Source organism: Dermacentor andersoni, chromosome 2 (genome assembly GCF_023375885.2).
Source record: "Dermacentor andersoni chromosome 2, qqDerAnde1_hic_scaffold, whole genome shotgun sequence".
In the NCBI taxonomy this organism is placed as follows: domain Eukaryota; kingdom Metazoa; phylum Arthropoda; class Arachnida; order Ixodida; family Ixodidae; genus Dermacentor; species Dermacentor andersoni.
In genome coordinates, this window is record NC_092815.1 from 167,428,089 (window position 1) to 167,444,812 (window position 16,724).

The following is a 16,724-nucleotide window of genomic DNA, read 5'->3' on the forward strand; positions in this document are numbered from 1 at the left end:
AATTTTCTGTGGAAGAATTGTTTTCCCGTGCCAAACAACTTTTCTTATAACCAAAATCGTTAGCCCGCCAATAAACGAGTCTTCTCACATGTCTTATATTCAGACATTAAAAACGCAACACGCAATGATATATTCTTTGAACTGGCAGCATCGCGGATTCTCGCTTCCTCAAACGTGCGCGCAGACAGCCCTGCGCAGGGATGGCCGGTTTCGCCTTTCCAATCGCAAGATGGATGAAATACGACGCAATTCGGTTAGGCACGCGAAGACAACGAGGATACTTATCGGTGCTACCCGTCCTGTGGCTGTGCAACCTACTCTCTGAAAGATACACAGCGCGTGACATTGCGCGCATTGCACGCAGCGAAAGAGCAGTGGCAGCTGCGCGCTCTCCCGTCAGCGCTGCCGTTGCTCACAGTGCACGCTGAGCTCCCACTGGTCCTCGCGGGCGCTGTTTCTGAGGCGCGGGTTCTGCGCACGGCACACCAGCATCTGGCCGTTGTCGGAGCGCTGCGGCGAGAAGGCCACCACGCTTGTCGTCAGGTTCCCGTCCTGCGACACGTGCACGAAGGTCTGGTTCAGCTGCTCGCTGCTCTTCCACCAGGTGATCTCGGGCGGAGGCCGCGAGCCCCAAACCTCGCACAGGATCTCGGCAGTGAGACCCGACGAGATGGGAGCCTCACTCTTGCGGATCTGCACCGACGTCGGGGCCACTGTGACAGAACAGAAAGAAAGGAAACGTTTATTTATATAAATATTTTTATCATTACTTATGGAAACCTACAAGCACACACATATCTTCAAACCCGACCGTAGTAGATAGCACAATTGTGCCCCTGCAGTCGGATTTTTTAGATCGGCATGTGTGTTCTGATAACGTATTTAAAAACGCTGAGAGCTTAAGTCACGGCCATGTAGCAGGAATATGCGCAGACAAGCGCAAATTCATCCTTAGAAAGTTGCACTGAATAATTTGTGGTCCAAATAAATTTGCGCAGCAAAGCGCAAACTATGTATATTTGAAGAAAAAGAAGGGCCGTACTTATTTATTTTTAGGTGTCCTTAACTATCTTAGATGATATGATGGTTAGATATACCTACGCAGTTTTATAATTATAACGAAGGCGTAGGGCCGAGTACCCAGTATTCTCTTCCGCCACAGGATTCTGACTGCGGCACTTCGAATTCTATGTTCGCGCCTTTTTAATTTCAGTCTCTCCTCCCACTTCTCCGCCCCCAAAAGAAAAGACAGTTGCGATCACATCAAGTGAAAAGGAATTGAGTTTCTAAAAACTCACGGTTCAGTTCTAGGGTGACGGAGACCTCCATCGGACTGGATACGTTGTTGGAGGAGACACATGTGTAGGTGGCCATGAGGTCGCTCCGCTGCAGGGACGACAGCGTGAGCTTGGACTGCTTGACGTCTCCGGCCACTGAAGTCAGCGCCTTCGTGGGGAAGTAGTTGCCATTGCGCTTCCATGTAAGCACCGGAGACGGCTTCCCTGCGTGGGTCAACACTCTCATCTGAGATGTGCTGAAACATCGTAGCACTGCACAGTGGCATCGATTGGGTTTTCATAAACAGGAGATTGGGCAAACCGGGGCCCAGCTGGTGGCAAAAACACCTTTATTAACACGCAATTCTTTATCATGTTCGGAGTGAACATGTTTTTACTATAACTTATTGACCCAGATTTCATGTACTTGGTACAATCTACGCAAAAAAAGTCTTACTTACTTATATTTCATTCGTGTTTTCAAATAATTATTAATTGATTGATTGATTGATTGATTGATTGATTGATTGATTGATTGATTGATTGATTGATTGATTGATTGATTGATTGATTGATTGATTGATTGATCTTAAAGTGCGTATCGAAAACCTAAAATTGAATAGTCATGGTCAAAGAAACATGTCAAAAGATGAAGCAAGCAGAAAACAGTGCGCATATCAGAACAAAGTTAAAAAAGCAAGTAATTACAATAAGGAACCCTTATCAGACTCCCGCGCTGAATCCTTACATACCCGTCCATGAGAAACTGACAAATAGAAACTTGTAGGGAGGCCCCCAAAATCAGACTGGGTAGATCAGAGTAACAGACACGGAGCAGATCAGTTTGAGAATTCGCTTCTTGCACAAAAGTTTTCAGGAAACAGTCATTCCACTCAATATAATATCACACGGGTCCTGTAGTTATATGTACAAATATGTACTTTAGTTGCGGATCATTTTGCCCACCCAATGGCTATTCTCCAGCCATTCATACATATTCAACCAGGAAGTTGCACGTGAATATGCCTCACACAAAGGTACCTTGAATTGCTCAGACGCATAGCTACAACACAGTTTCATTTTGCTAGAAGAGGAGGCCTAGCAAGGTCAATTATGCTTTGTGTATATTTGCGCATAATTACGCACCAGCAGTTGACGTTTCTGAAAGTTCCCGCATTTTCTTAATTTGTCTTGTGCACTAGCAAGTTACACCAATTAGAACGCAGCGCATTTGCAATTTTACTGTGCAGGTTATGTGACTGTCGCGTCTTCACATTTTTCATTCTTAGAGGTGCGATGGGCACAATTGTCGTCATATGTTCACTTCATTCAGTTTATTGACTTAAATACTCTTCGAGGAAGAATTACATGAGGGGAGAAATTACAGAAACTGATATAACAACATTTCCCATGTGGCTCAAGATGACAGGTTATAGGTTATGGCTTTCAAGCAATCCCGCCTTCTGCAGCTTGACCGATAGGAGACGAGGTCCTCAGTCCAGGACTACGAAAGCCGGGGCTGCCTTTCGCGTGGCACCGCACCAGCCGTTCCTCGTCATAGAGGTTGTAAAAGGCGACGGGTTCGGTGTGCTCGAGCACTGCCAAGTGGTGCGATAAAGCGAAGCATACACCGCGCGATTTGGGACAGCTGTATGTGCAAATAGTTTGGTGCATGGCCTGAAGTGAGCCGAAGATTGAAAGCAATAGGAAGGTTTATCCTTGTCCTCGTGGCGTCTAAGAATGCCGGTGTGACGAGAAGCATATCCCTATAGCGCTGCAGACCTCGATGTTGTTCGACTTCAGACAAAAGGAAAAGCATCAGTGTTTGACTGAGTCCAAATAAAAAAAAAAGGAGTACGTAGATTCGACTTCGCGTTTGCTGTCGGTTCCGCTACAGATCGGTGTATGGACAACGTTGTGGAATGGGGCACACAATTAACTGCACGCCAGGGACGCTAATACATGCGCGCTCAGCGCTCACGCCAGCAGTGCAAACCATAACGCTGCCCATGGCGCTGGCAGAGCTGACTGAAAGTAGGGTGTCGGTACTCCTACTTGACTTCATCGTTCTTTTTTTTTTTGAGCAAACCCTACTGCGGGTGTGTGGAAGCCTTCAAAGTCTCTATGGGTTGGCCGCACAAGGAATATCAAGTCAGTATCTCTTTACGGCGCATCAGGTTAAAGTTGTACCGGAAAAATAGAGAACGGTTTCTAATCCTTGCTGGCTTGCCCATGGCTGTTCCGACTCCCAGCATTTCAACTTTCCCTACAAGAACACTAAAACCACAATTAGCGCGAAAGAAAATGCGGTAACGAAAACTTGATATCATCGTATGAAACTCAAACTTTGAGGGCGTGCTTTCTGCCTGAGCGGCTCCGAAAGATTCAAATATACCGTTGCTCATTTAGCCTAACTTTCAGCTCCCACGTGGCTGTCGTCAATAAGCTCTCGCGCCCTTCTTCAATATACAAATTTAAAAGAAAACTGTGAAAAAGGAAAATTCGCTCGCAGCAAATACAAGTACTTTAGGGAAAAAAAATAGTTTCCACATTACAAGGAGACCTGCACCCACCCTCCCCCCTTCGTTTCCGAAGCCGAGCACCTGACGCGGAAGACTGGAGGAAATCCCGACGGACGAAGGGACCCGGAAGTTTATTAGACGGTCGAGAAATCATCGGGGAGAATACGGGGTCATAGCTCGCTGGGAACCGAGATTCCATCTAATAAGCATTCCCCGTGAAACATTGGCGTCGGTGCAGCCGATGATAGAAAAGCTATGAAGGATTTCAGTTTACTCAGCGGATCACCAGAACGGTAAAAGTCTTCGGAGGTACGCCCCGGAGAAACGGGACGAAGGATACAAAAATATAATAGTAATAATAATAACGATGAGATAAGCACATGACTCTTTCTACCAGATGCGCCGCTGAGGGTCACCAATTACCTATTACTTCCTGGTCTTTCCCTATATGCGCTGCAATAGCTTTTTCCCACTGTTTGTCACAATGAGCACGAATGCCCTCACATGCGTGCTTTCTCGCGGCGCGAGAAAGAGACGGAAAGTTCCTATACAAATTAATACGGTGAAGTATTTCGCAGCGCGTTCGCGGTGCGCGACGGTGCGAACTGCACACCCGCGATTCGAGCTCCCGGAACGTGACTTGTTTGTCGATAGCAGCGAGGAGCACCGAATGCCTCGAAAGTGGAGATAAGGGAAAGACAGTTTCAATGTTGGACGAGGGGGAGGGTCGCCTCTTGAAAGGCGAAGTCTGTTTCAGCCCAGCGCGCGCGGCGCCAACCGCCAAGTGTCGGTAATAATGTTTACCGCCCGCATTCGGCCACCGAGCTGTCACGAACTGGCCGCTGTGAACGGGAGCCATAGAGAAAACAAAACGAAACGTGCAAAAAGAAAAAAAAAAGAACACCTGCGGCACGTTTTCTCGCCGTTTGATGTTCTTATATACGTCCTCTCTCTCTCTTTCTTTTACGTTCTGACCACCTCGGAATTAATTAAAAGGCCGCGATTCATTACATTACTTTTTCACGCTCTCTGCTTTTCCTTTCGGAGCGGCGCTAAGCGGGAAGCCCGACTCTCAGGGACACGATTCACGCGGCGCCCTGTTAATAACGATTTTTCATTTTTTTTTTCGCTTGGTCGCATGCACCGATATAACGCCACATTGATCCCTTCCGGAGGGAACGTTTTTTTTTTCGATGACATTCTTCCTCGTTTTTGTTTCTTCTTTCTAACTCTTCGTGACTTGCGCTCGAGTTGTTTGAACTATGTTCAGGAGCGCTGGCTTTTGTGTGACACTTCGTCTGATGCTATTACCGACACGAGGAATGCGCCGAACACGCATGTTGCATTATGAGGGGTAATAAGGCGTGATTGCTGCGCGCAAGAACGCGGCAAACGAAGAAGAAAGGAAGAACGACACAATGTTCAAGTGTACTCGTGCTATCTCGCTGAGAGAAACGCGCGTACTAAAAAGTTTTTAAAAAGAAGCAGGAAAGGTGAAAGAACACTGCGTGCTAGTAGCGCGAAGTTGTTTCGTATCTTTTCTTTTTCTTTTTTTGTTTATCGGATATGAGCCATCAGGTTGGCGTTTGTTGCACAATTTTGTGCACGTGTTTTTCTGGTTCCGTAGCTGACGAAAGAGCCAACCGGATACAATGAAGACAACTGCACGCCGCAAATGCTGGAACTGCGATCCTCGTTTTGATGGAACAGGCAAACGCGTTGACATGGTGGGACAAATGCGAGTGTTGAGTTTCGTCATCACAGAATCAGCACCGACTCCAGCATACCTTAGTTGTTCCGTGAATTTCCATTTCTTACATGTTTCATTACGTCGCGATTCGCATCAGGCACATTTATTCTTTAAATTATTTTATTACGACAAGAATGTCTTATCGCATTTTCGGAAGACCGCATTGCCTCCAAGCTCTAGAAAGTCAGTGAGTGTCAGCTATAGAAAAACTCAAGAAGAGAGGGCTTTTCGCATGTTCATGCGTTTATTATTCTACCACATCGCAATTTATCACGCACAAATTTCAGACAAAATGAATTAATTAAATAAATTATGGGGTATTGCATGCGAAAACAATTATGTGATTATAAGGCACGCCGTAGTGAGGGACTCCGGGAATTTGGTCCAAATGGGGTTCTTTAAGTAAAACGCTTGCTTGGGCTAGTTGGTTCATGCTTGAAGTAGTAAAGGCAAGGCGCAGAAGACCAGGACCCAGGAAGAAGAACACAAACGACAGGACCGGGCACTTAACGGGCACCTAAATATAAGTACGCGGGTGTTTTCGCATTGCGCCCCGATCGAAGTGCGGCCGCCATGGCCGGAATCATTCTCCGACAGCCTAATGTGTTTTGCATTCATATAGCACATTTGCATTTGCATCATAAATGAACTGCGCTATGGTCGAATTCGTCCCTTCCATCAGCGCTTGCTTTCCAATGCACAACGTTCTTCCGCTAAAATTTCTAAAGTTTTAAAACGGTGTCGTTAGCACTTTGACGAAGCACTTAATGATCACCTGTATAAAGAAGTGCTATACACAAATTCATATTTTAGTTATTATGCTTAATAGTTATTACTTATAGCTTGCGTGGGATTTAAACCGATAACTGATGCATGCGCGCACACTTCGTGGGAGTTTGAGTGGACGCTTGACAAACTACAGAACTGACAAACGAGTACTGCGTTATCCCGCATTGTGGACGAAGATTCACGAAAGGGAATGCTGTCACCCGGCCGATCGTAGCACTAAGCGACATAGGAAGCCCAAACGGGTTCCCGAGAAAACAAAGCTGTGCAGCTGAAGAAAAATTTCTCTTCACCTAGGTATCGAGCAAGGGACGAACGCCTTTCCGGGGTGGTTGCCGCACCGTCAGAGCTAAGGACCGAAACTCACTGAATCCGCACGGACTTCCGCACGCGTTCCGAATCTCCCCACGCATGCCAAAGGCGTGAGGAAGGCTGCGCGGATTGAGGGAGTTTGAGCTCTATCCAGAATAGTTTGCAGCTTAGGGCTATGGTTGGATGGTTGACAATGTTTCCGTTCGATAAACTAGAGCCTTGTCGTGAATGTAGAAGCCAGCCTAGAAAAAACAGAAGTAGAACGCAAACGCATTGTGCCGCAAGTATGCGGGCATACCTCGGGAAACTGCATCGGCGTGGTCACAGAATGCCTGCGAAACGAGCATGGATTGAGAAATAACAGGTTACAATGTCACAATTAAGAATTATTCCCTAATGTAAATTATTCACATTTGATGATGAATTTATTGTAAGCTAATACGTTCTCAGTGATCAGTGCGAAAACGTTAATGTCCGCTAGTATAAATGTTGCATCACCCAATATAATCGCTACTCCAAATAACACCTATTGTGCCTAAGTTCAAGGTGTTTCAGAGAACACTTTCAATTTTTTTTTAAGATTGCCTTTGTCAGATAGCACAGTTCGAGTACATGAGATGGTTTACTCAAACAGGCGGATATTACTGGCAGAAAAAACTGAAATGCTTTATCAATTACTTAACAAAAATGCACTAATAAACTTTTCTTACTGATTATCTTGTGGTACATATTGCAATTTTCAAATTCTAGTGGGTGAGACTGGATGGCATGTCCTCTTGAAAAGAATCGTGTGGATGGCACCATTTACGAGTTATGCGTTGTCAAACTTGAGGTGAAAATGCACAGTCGTTCCACTTACTTTCGTAAGAAAACGTCGTTTTATGCATTGAAGCACAAAAGTAAATGGAACACGAGTGCATTTCTCGGCGAAGTTCGAGAATTCATATATCGAAACTGGTGTCATCTTGAGAATTCGTTCCAAGTGGATTCGCCGTGCGAACTCCCCATCTAGAATTTTCCAAATGCAATGTGTGTTATAAGGTAATTAGTTTAAACTTAATTAGTGGTTTCATTATGGATCTGATTTTTTCATGTGTAAGTAAGGTCCGTGTCTTCGAGTAGACCAGCCCATGAACTAGAATTGTGATATTTGTCACAGGCAATTTTTTTTTAATTTTGAAAGTGTTCCTTTAAAAACCCCTTTTTATATGATCTCTACTGCAACAAAACGAAATCTTCTTTTTTGATATTTTAGGCGTGTACAGCAGCCAAATTTGGTGAGAAGCTTCATTCTTGGTTGAAGAATCCAAAATGACAGAAATATAAAGAGGCGTGTTTAAGGGAAAATCGCTATTTTAGCTCCGCTTCCACCCTTGCAGTCGCTGAGAACCTTCCCTGAAGCTCCCCACATAATTACAACTGTTATCTAGAAATAGTGTGTATCTTCATGGACATGGCCCTTAATTCAGATAATTGAAGAGTTTCAGAAGGCGTGAGATCATATTTGAATAATCCGGCTACCTATCTGCCTACATATGTATACTATATCCTCCTGTATTTTTTGACCATTCTTCCTCTTAGAAGAAATGTGCAGCTTAGGAGCTGCTATCGAGGTATATGTGAATGGAAAAATTATTTGTCTTGGCCTCTGCTGTATCGGTTTTGATGAGGTTGCTTCAAGGACATAAAATGTGAAAAACTTGTGCCTGCAAGAAGCAGATTTTTATTGCGATAGTAATTATACGGTGACTCCAGGCGCATTTTTGCCGCCGGCGCCGCCGTCGCTATGATGTTGTGTATAGCGTCCAAGGGCGACAGCACCGTCAACGCGCTCCATATGCTGTATGAGCGAGTGAAAGCACGCTAGGCGAGCCGACAATCACTGCTTAATCTGGCACGCGCAAGGGAGGAAAACTGAGAGGAAATGCGCCGACTTCCGTCGCACGAAATGCTGTGGGGGGATGGAAGGACTGGGAACGGGGGCGTCGTTCTCCGGCTGCCACTGCGTGTTACACGACGGCGCGCAACTGGAAGCGAAGATCCCAGCTCCATCTCGCGCGCGCAAGGGAAGAAAGAGGGGAGTCAGCACGGCAGGGAAGAGTGCGGCGTTCTACACCGGTAGCAACTGCGTACTTCGTATGGCCGCGTTTAAAACAACTCAATTTTCCAAAGTAGCGCGATTCTTAAACCATTCCGCCACGCCGCTCTCCGCGATGTTTCCCCCTCCACGCATCCTGTCGCCCCAGTCTCCTCCGCTCCCCCATTGGCCAATTTGTGTCACGAGGAAAAAGGCGCTGCGCTTTTGTAATTTTTTTTTTCCAGCGCACTCCGACCGCCATTGTTGGCACTGCGCGACGAAAGTACGCGCAAACGGATTGATCGAGTGCGTTAGCGGAACAAATCTAGTGTGTTAGGGATGAGAACTCAATTGTGAAGCCATGCTGCTGCGCCTTCGGTTGCCGAAGCCGACACAGCGACGGCAAATGGCTTCTTTTTTTACCATCTGGCGAGCGCAACGCACAAAGAAGAAAAGTGTGGATGCATAGGATCGGGCGGGCTGACTTCGAAGAATTGGCAAAAACACGCACGGCTTTGTGAAGTGCCACGGTTCCTCACAACCTCTTCTTTTCAGCCTAGTTCACGCCTGCCGCATCGAAAAAGTGTATGTGTTAATGCTGTGCGTGCTTTTAGCGCGTTTAAGTTTACTTTTTTTCGAACGTGCTCTCTTTGTTTCATGTAGTTTCGTCTTGTGGTGAAAGTGTACGCATCTACAGCTGGCCTGAGACATAAAAGCGACTTTATTCATGCTATGTGTTGAGCTCCACCAGAAGTTAGCAGATTGTGACGCTTTTGCAAGGCTCACTATGACTTACGGATGCAGTTGTTAGGCTTCGGGTCTACGCCCGCATGTATTGATTTGGTTTGTGGTGATTAACGTTTTTAACGTCCCGAAGTGGCTAAAGCTATGAAAGAAGTCGTAGTGGATGACTCCGGATAACATTATTTAGGTCGCCTGGGGATGTTTAACGTGTGCTTTGATCGTAGTTTTATGTTGGCCAGTAAATTCCTCGTTTACTTCCCTCGCCGACGAGTTAGCGCCGCGCCAGAGGTTGGCGCCTCGGCGTGATTGTATTTCTTTATTAGATTTTATTTACTAGTTGTAACAACGTGTCATAATTTCGTATTATTGACGGTGCCTCCAGGGCACCAAAGCAGCAACGGGAACACTTGTAATGTCACGTGCTCTCCAGAGGCCTCTGTTAGGCGTTACTTGCGCCCTCCTGGAGCAGTACTTGTAAAAAAAAAAAACAATATCGCCGCGATTACCAAAGCACCCCACAACGAAAAAAGTGCACCGCGACCGCTGCAGCATACCCCGCCCGTGCGACGAGAACTACGGAACACGAACGAGGAATCTCTCCACAGGCCTCTTGTTCTCCGCCTCTATCCCGGCTGCTGCCGAACGCGTCCTCAATATTGGAGGCATGAGCAGCGCTACTCGCACGTTTTGTGTGCAGGATTATAATGGCCGAGAAAGGCCGCAATGGACTGCAGGCCCGCTGATCAGGATCAACATTTTTACTGCTTAACGATAACATTTTTATGCGTCCGATTAAGTAAATGGTAATCGCATGCGTCATATGCACTGCATGTGAACCTACGAAACCACGTACACATACTTTCATGCTGTCAAAACCTGAAACTCTGGTAATTACTCGCGTGTTTGAGCACACCGCGTACATAGGTCGTGTTTCAGCAACACGAACTCTCAGTGTGCGCGTGCTTTATGCCTTAAATAATGGTCCTTTTCTCTATTCTTTTGCAATTCCAACACGACATTATTAAGGCCAGTAACCGACTGACGAAGCAAGATCTCGATTGGGAAAACTGCTCCGCAGGGCTCGAACGAACTTTTCCGCACATTTCCTCCGGTATCGTGTTAGCTGTCGCCTGCTACGGCAGGGCCAGCATGGGCGGCGCCACCGTCGAGGCCGCGCCGAGCGGAGGAGGAGGAAGCGGTTGGCGCTACTTTCGGAGATTGAGAAGTTTCACCCGGGTGCAATCGCACGCGTCCTCTCTTGAAGCCGATCTGCTGACGGCTTGTGCCTTTTGTGCGTGCTGTGTTCTCGCCGTAAGTTTGCGTTAAAGCGATAGACAGAATGAAGGTAACTTCGCTCGCTGCTGCTGCCGCACTTGCTCACGCCAGCGTTTTGGCAGCGAGTGTCAGCTGTCGTCGAGTGTGGTGTGCTGATGCTTGCTTGTGCGCGCTGACACCATCTTTGTTGACTTAGTTACTAGGCAAATGTTTCCAGGTCTATGCTGCCAATTAGACTACTATTCTTTCTTTGTACGGATGTCTACTAATTTGCTATCGCAATCGATGCTTCGCCTTCCGGGTGAAACGGCAACTTTTTTATTTAGGCCCTTAATTTTAAAGAACAATTCGACAATTGTTTGATTTCATGACCATAAGTATCAATCTGCAGCTCTGTAGCTCTGTAACTCAGCAATAGAAAACAGTAATATAATTCTGTTCACTGCATCCAGCTATAATTAAAGCGAACAGTGTTGCCATGATGAACGTTTAACTGCACGAACAGACACAGAACATGACGAGTAGGCGGCATAAAAAACACCCGTTGTTGTCGCCTGTACTCATATTGTGATTCGCATGTTAACGCTGTTATATGTCCACCGTGATTTAGAAACGACTAGTCACCAACTAACAATTGTGATAAAATTTAAGCCGCTCAGAAATATACCACTAATTTGTGAGTGTAATTCTTCTAAAAACCTCGGTAACATTCTGAACATTTCACGCAAGTTCTATACTTCATATAACGTTAGTCCCCTTAATATGGTCTGAGAGGTGGAGGTCACAAAACAGCGGTATTCGTTATTGGTTCAAATTTACCAATTTATAAATTTCGTTTTCTATTTTTCTTTGCAATATACCGATCTTGGTCATCTTTCAATAAAACATTCAAGGTCTCAAATCAAAATTATGCTTCCCAGAGTTGCTAGAATTCGTCTTCATTTTTCAACCGCAACAAAGTAAGTGCAATGGTTGTTGAAGTTGTTTCATAAGAGCATGCTTGCGTTTTACATGTGTTTGAATAGGCGACTTCGGAGCTGGCTTCGAGCTAAGGCTTCCTCTTCGAGACAAAGCACCGACGGGTGCAAGACTGACTGCCTGCGTTTCACAATAGAGTGGGTTTTCTTGTCTGAGCCTCGTAATGCTTGTAATAGCGTATGCCTGCGCCGGAACCGTGGCGACGGTGCAGGGTTGTGTTGTGAACATGAGCTGAATGCCAGTAGGAACATTATTTTCACTGTGGAAACATTGATACCATCGGCGAACTCAACTTGGACGACCGCAGAATGATTAGCTGTTATTGATTACGAGTAGCTCTGCCAACGCTGTAGCATTGGTTTTGTCCGCTATTTCAAGTTCGGTAACGATGCAGAATATTTGCTCCTCGGCACAGCGAAGTAGAGGCATGTGTACATCAAATCACTATGGTAAATCAAAAGACCTAAGGCTTTCAGAAGGAAGGAATCTATAAAAAGCCTGCAGGGTGTAGCACAGCACGTACGTCTATTGACATTTTCCTAAATGCCCTTCTATTGGCGTTTGCCAAGGCGGAACGGAATATATTTCAGTTCATATGGCCAACTGCTCACAAAGTGGTTTTCGAGTTTGAGATTCAACCTCTCTTTTTTTGTACCGCCATAGCCAGATGAGCTTTCCTGTCTTGACGACGAATATCGTGCGACCAGATAATATAATTCCTGGTCCACGTACCAAGTCCACTATTGTTTATTTGTCTCGACTGGCAATAAGTAATTCGATATAAACAAACAAAGCCCCACTTCTCATCCGTATCACGTAGTATGATGAAAGCTTACGACGAATAGTTTTTAAAGCAGCTTGCGAAGAGCTTCTGCGAAATATTTTCCTTTCGTTTTTCAGTAAAAAAACGCTACCGATGGTATTTGAAAGGCCACTTCAGTGGCGCATTTCCTTTGATCTTCAAGTAGCTTACGATGAAAAAAAATGAGAAATGAAACTGAAGGCATTACTTCAATGCTTCTCACTTCGAGCGCTGTGTCTGCTGGTGCTTGATGGTCAGAACTTCCCGATGTAAAGAAGAGAAGACAGCGGATAAAGTTTCTAATCTACTTGGCTGCCTACAAGCAATACGCCAAAGAATTACGACTGCGCATCTACGCGCGTCCTGAGCTGGCATGAAGCATTATATTATTGCAATGCCGTTCGTATCCATACAAGAGGGGAGATATCGCCTGCTTTACCTTTGAAACTCCATCGTTGCGTTTGTCTTTTCAAAAAAGGAGGTTGTCTGCACGCTGTTCCGGACGGAAACTCGAATGCAACCAAAAAAGAATGAAAGAAGAGGCTTGAATGAAAGTTCACAGTTGTCATAAATGAATGCAGGGACATCGATTCCTTCAATGGTCAACGATAAATTGTTTTACGGCTTCTGCCATCCATTCGCTCTTTCTAGAATTTGTGTGTTTTTGCTTTTATAAAGGTATTAGCGTTATTCGCGTGCTTATGTTCCTACCCATGTTTGGTGCAATTCTTTGCTTGCCATTCTCACTTCTCTCTGCATCGTTTTTTGACACTGCAGCTTCATCAACAGTCAGTCGTGTGTGTGTGTGTGTGTGCGTGTGTGTGCGTGTTCCTCTAAATCTTGCCGCAGTAGATCGCACTGAATTCCAGTTAACTTAAGCTATACTGAAGATCGGTACATGTACTCTTTTTCATGTCGGATTCAGGACCACGGACGTCGTTCAGCGAATCGGTCGTACTGCCCTTAAACCTGGGCCTAAATTCGACACGTAACGTATAATGCTATGCGGAAGGGGCAGAATGCCATGACTCGCTGACTTTTCATTTTGATTCCTCAGAGGATACTCCCCAACGCTCGTCCCCTGCGCCGTCGCTGTGCTGGCGGCTCAAACTGCCATTTATCATTCGCACGTCAAACATTAATAACGAGCCCAGACCTCGTCCTACGCTTCGTCGTTCCCAATTCCTCTCTCAGAGTCAGCGTTCCCCTTCTTGACGTCGCGCTTCGGTATTTGGTTTTTCCTGCACGACCACTTTAACTCGGCAAATGCGTTCATTCACTTGCTGTGCGGGAGTCGCCGTTCATTTCGGGCGGCGGAGCCACGTATGGCGTGACATAGCTATAGGAAACACCAAGTCACGCGACTCACCCATGCATTTGCTGTAAGTAAGATCCTCCTACTTTCTTTTCATTTATATTTTTTGCGCTCTTTGTGTTCCCCGCGAGAAAATTTGTGTCACAGCTCTTGTGAATGGCAGTGGAGAGAAAAGGGCTAATCTCACGAAAACCAGGCGCCAAAGAGCCCTGCAGAGAGGGTACGTGTAGGGTTGAGAACGACCTTGTGAAAAATTTCGCCCACGCTTCGGTCGCTTTCACCTCCACGCTGTTCTTCCAAAAGTAAAGTGCACGTATTCGTAATTTCTGCGTTTGGAACTTCCGTGGCATGAGGAGAACAGAGAGGGATGTACAGAAATGAGCGTGAAAAAAAGAAAGCGGCGTCCTTTAGAACATTGAGAAGTTGTAACAGAATAACTGACGCAGTGTTCATCTCTGTGCGCTGCCGTTATCCGGGAAGAAAGGAAAATCTACTGAGAGAGCCGATGTATCATGGCTCATTTCTATGATCCGTCCATATTTACAGATTTGATGCTTGCAGGTAGAATACAAGGGCTCATCGGTCAGCTTCTTGCTGCTACAAAAGTTCACGTATGTTACGTGACGCCATCGGTCACGAAGTTGTTATATATCCATCAGAGTGGCCATGAGTGGCGATGGCTAATACTCGCAAGGCTATATCTTGCAGACGTGGATAAACACCCAAGTGTGTGTGTGTGTGTGTGTGTGTGTGTGTGTGTGTGTGTGTGTGTGTGTGTGTTTGCGTGCGTTTGCGTGCGTGCCCTTTCAATTTCGTTATTCTTATTTTTTCAACACTTCAAGTAAAACTACAAATAACTTCACTTATGCGGTGTAGCCATGTCATGTGTACGATATAGGGAAAGGTATTTGTACTTCTAGTGAGGCTCTAAATTCTCACTCAGCGATGAAGGCGCATCACTCTACCACTAGGCATGGGCACGCGCAAACGCACCAGACCTCAAGCTCATAAGCACACCCTACCACACGGCGATGGCACGCAGCGCTCTCCAGCTCCTATTCAACGGACCATCTCAAACTGGTCAAGCGAGAGAGATGGGAAGCTCAGGGAGCTGACGATTTGACTGAGTGGACAACTCGCTGCAGGGCGAAAGAGATGCCTACGCCTGCTTCACTCACGTGCTGTTCTGTATCAAGTTTGCTCTTTCTCTATCTCTCCCTTACATGGTATGCTACATTCCCCAAATTGCTTTCACTTGCAATTTCGTGTTGCCTCTTCAATTAAGCGTTATATATATGTTCTTGCTTTTATTAGATACGTTGGTGGATTCCTGCATACTTCAAAAATATTCTTGCAAATGTTCCCGCTATAAAGAGGCCGAAAGAAGCACATTGCAATGTTTTGATATTGTGTTCAATTAAGAAAATGTGGCTGTCATAATGAGTGTAAGATTTATCATGTTCCCTGCTGCTGGCTTTCTGTAAAATGTAACAAACTCGCATCAAACGTTTTTCGCCTTTCTGTTATAGTATGATAGCATAATTCCTGAAAGTTCATCATACAGACATGTACACCTGCCAAAGCCATTGTTTGGCGTCCAGTGTCCGGCATTTGAGGCAGTCAATAGCCCGCCTCTCACAGGGACATAATCGTGGAGGGCACTACACTTACAATACATCACAACTTACAACCCTTTGGCAAATAGGCACTATGTTACCACAGTAGATTACTCTTTGTCGCATTTTTCTAAAGTGGCTGATGTAACATTTTCCTTATTTGCGAAGTGAGTCCATGTTGTGCCGAAATTATTAGAGGCCGTGCTTGGATACATGGCCCTTACGCGTTCCCCATATGTTCTTCTAACACTGGGTGGAATGAAACGCTTTCTTTAACGGCGCAGATGGACAGGCACTTCAAGAGGAACGAAAAATTTGGCAAGTGCCTAGGATAAGACTACTTCGTTAAATTATAATAGTAATCAATGAATCAATATTTGTTTATTGTGCTCAGTAAGAAAGGGAGGTTCTTAAACTGGTGTGCCGAAGAAGAAACTCGTAAAAGATTAACGAGTGACCAAAAGTTACCGAATGAAAAAAAAAGTATAAGCGAAGAAAAAAATAAAAGAAAAAGCTTCGGTGAGTTAGCCTACGTTGCCAATTTGGTTTCTTTATTAATCACATGAGAAGTAGAGGCACGCACGATTGCTACACGCGTCCGTCGTCAGGAATAACATTTCTATATTTCGATCATCTCGATCGCATCCTTTCGTTGCCCGTTTATCTAGCCGACGCCCGTCTTACAGAGGCCGTTTTCAAACCAACTTGGTTCGCATCGGCGTTTTCGCACTTCTATAAACACAAACAGTGCTCTTGCCGAATGACACATCCATCTGGGGCATGCGAGATGTTTCTGCATTCTACCCTATAATTACCTCATACGTTTTCGTCCGCATTAAACGGTTTCGTCGCCCCTTACAATGACCCCTTGCCAATCTTGGAGTTCTGCGAATGTCATTGGAGTATCTTGCGAAATAGTTGTCTTCAAAACATATGACTAGGTGCCTATACGAGCGTTGAAGGCAAACGTCTGCTGTGGTGCACTCTCTATGTTTTGCGTCAGTTTGGCTAACAAAAGCATAGATTGCCATTGAGGCTGGTTAGATGGATAAGGACATCGTATACTTTTTGGTGCTCTCTTAGTCCTTCGGCATCGATGTTTCCGTCTATACCCCTTACTTTGTTATCTGAAGGCGAAAGCCTTAAGTGACTCATACTATCGATGGTCTGAAAAACGCAGCGTGTGGTGCAGAAAGTCACGTGAGCTCGACTCGCGCAGACACGCGCTCGTGGCGCTTGTCGCCTGTTCGTCGTCGTCTTCCTCCAGAGC

General features: G+C 45.6%; 1 protein-coding gene across 1 annotated transcript in view; it reads right to left on the reverse strand.

Moving 5' to 3' along the window:
* LOC126540497 (neural cell adhesion molecule 1-like) overlaps positions 1–16,724 on the reverse strand; it is a 305,103-nt gene that overhangs the window by 70,151 nt on the left and 218,228 nt on the right. Inside the window, exons 5-6 of the mRNA XM_050187312.3 lie at positions 1,299–1,502; positions 417–713 (exon numbers count right to left, since the gene is read on the reverse strand). Coding sequence (XP_050043269.1) covers positions 417–713; positions 1,299–1,502 — 501 coding nt within the window. The remainder of the gene's footprint in view (positions 1–416; positions 714–1,298; positions 1,503–16,724) is intronic.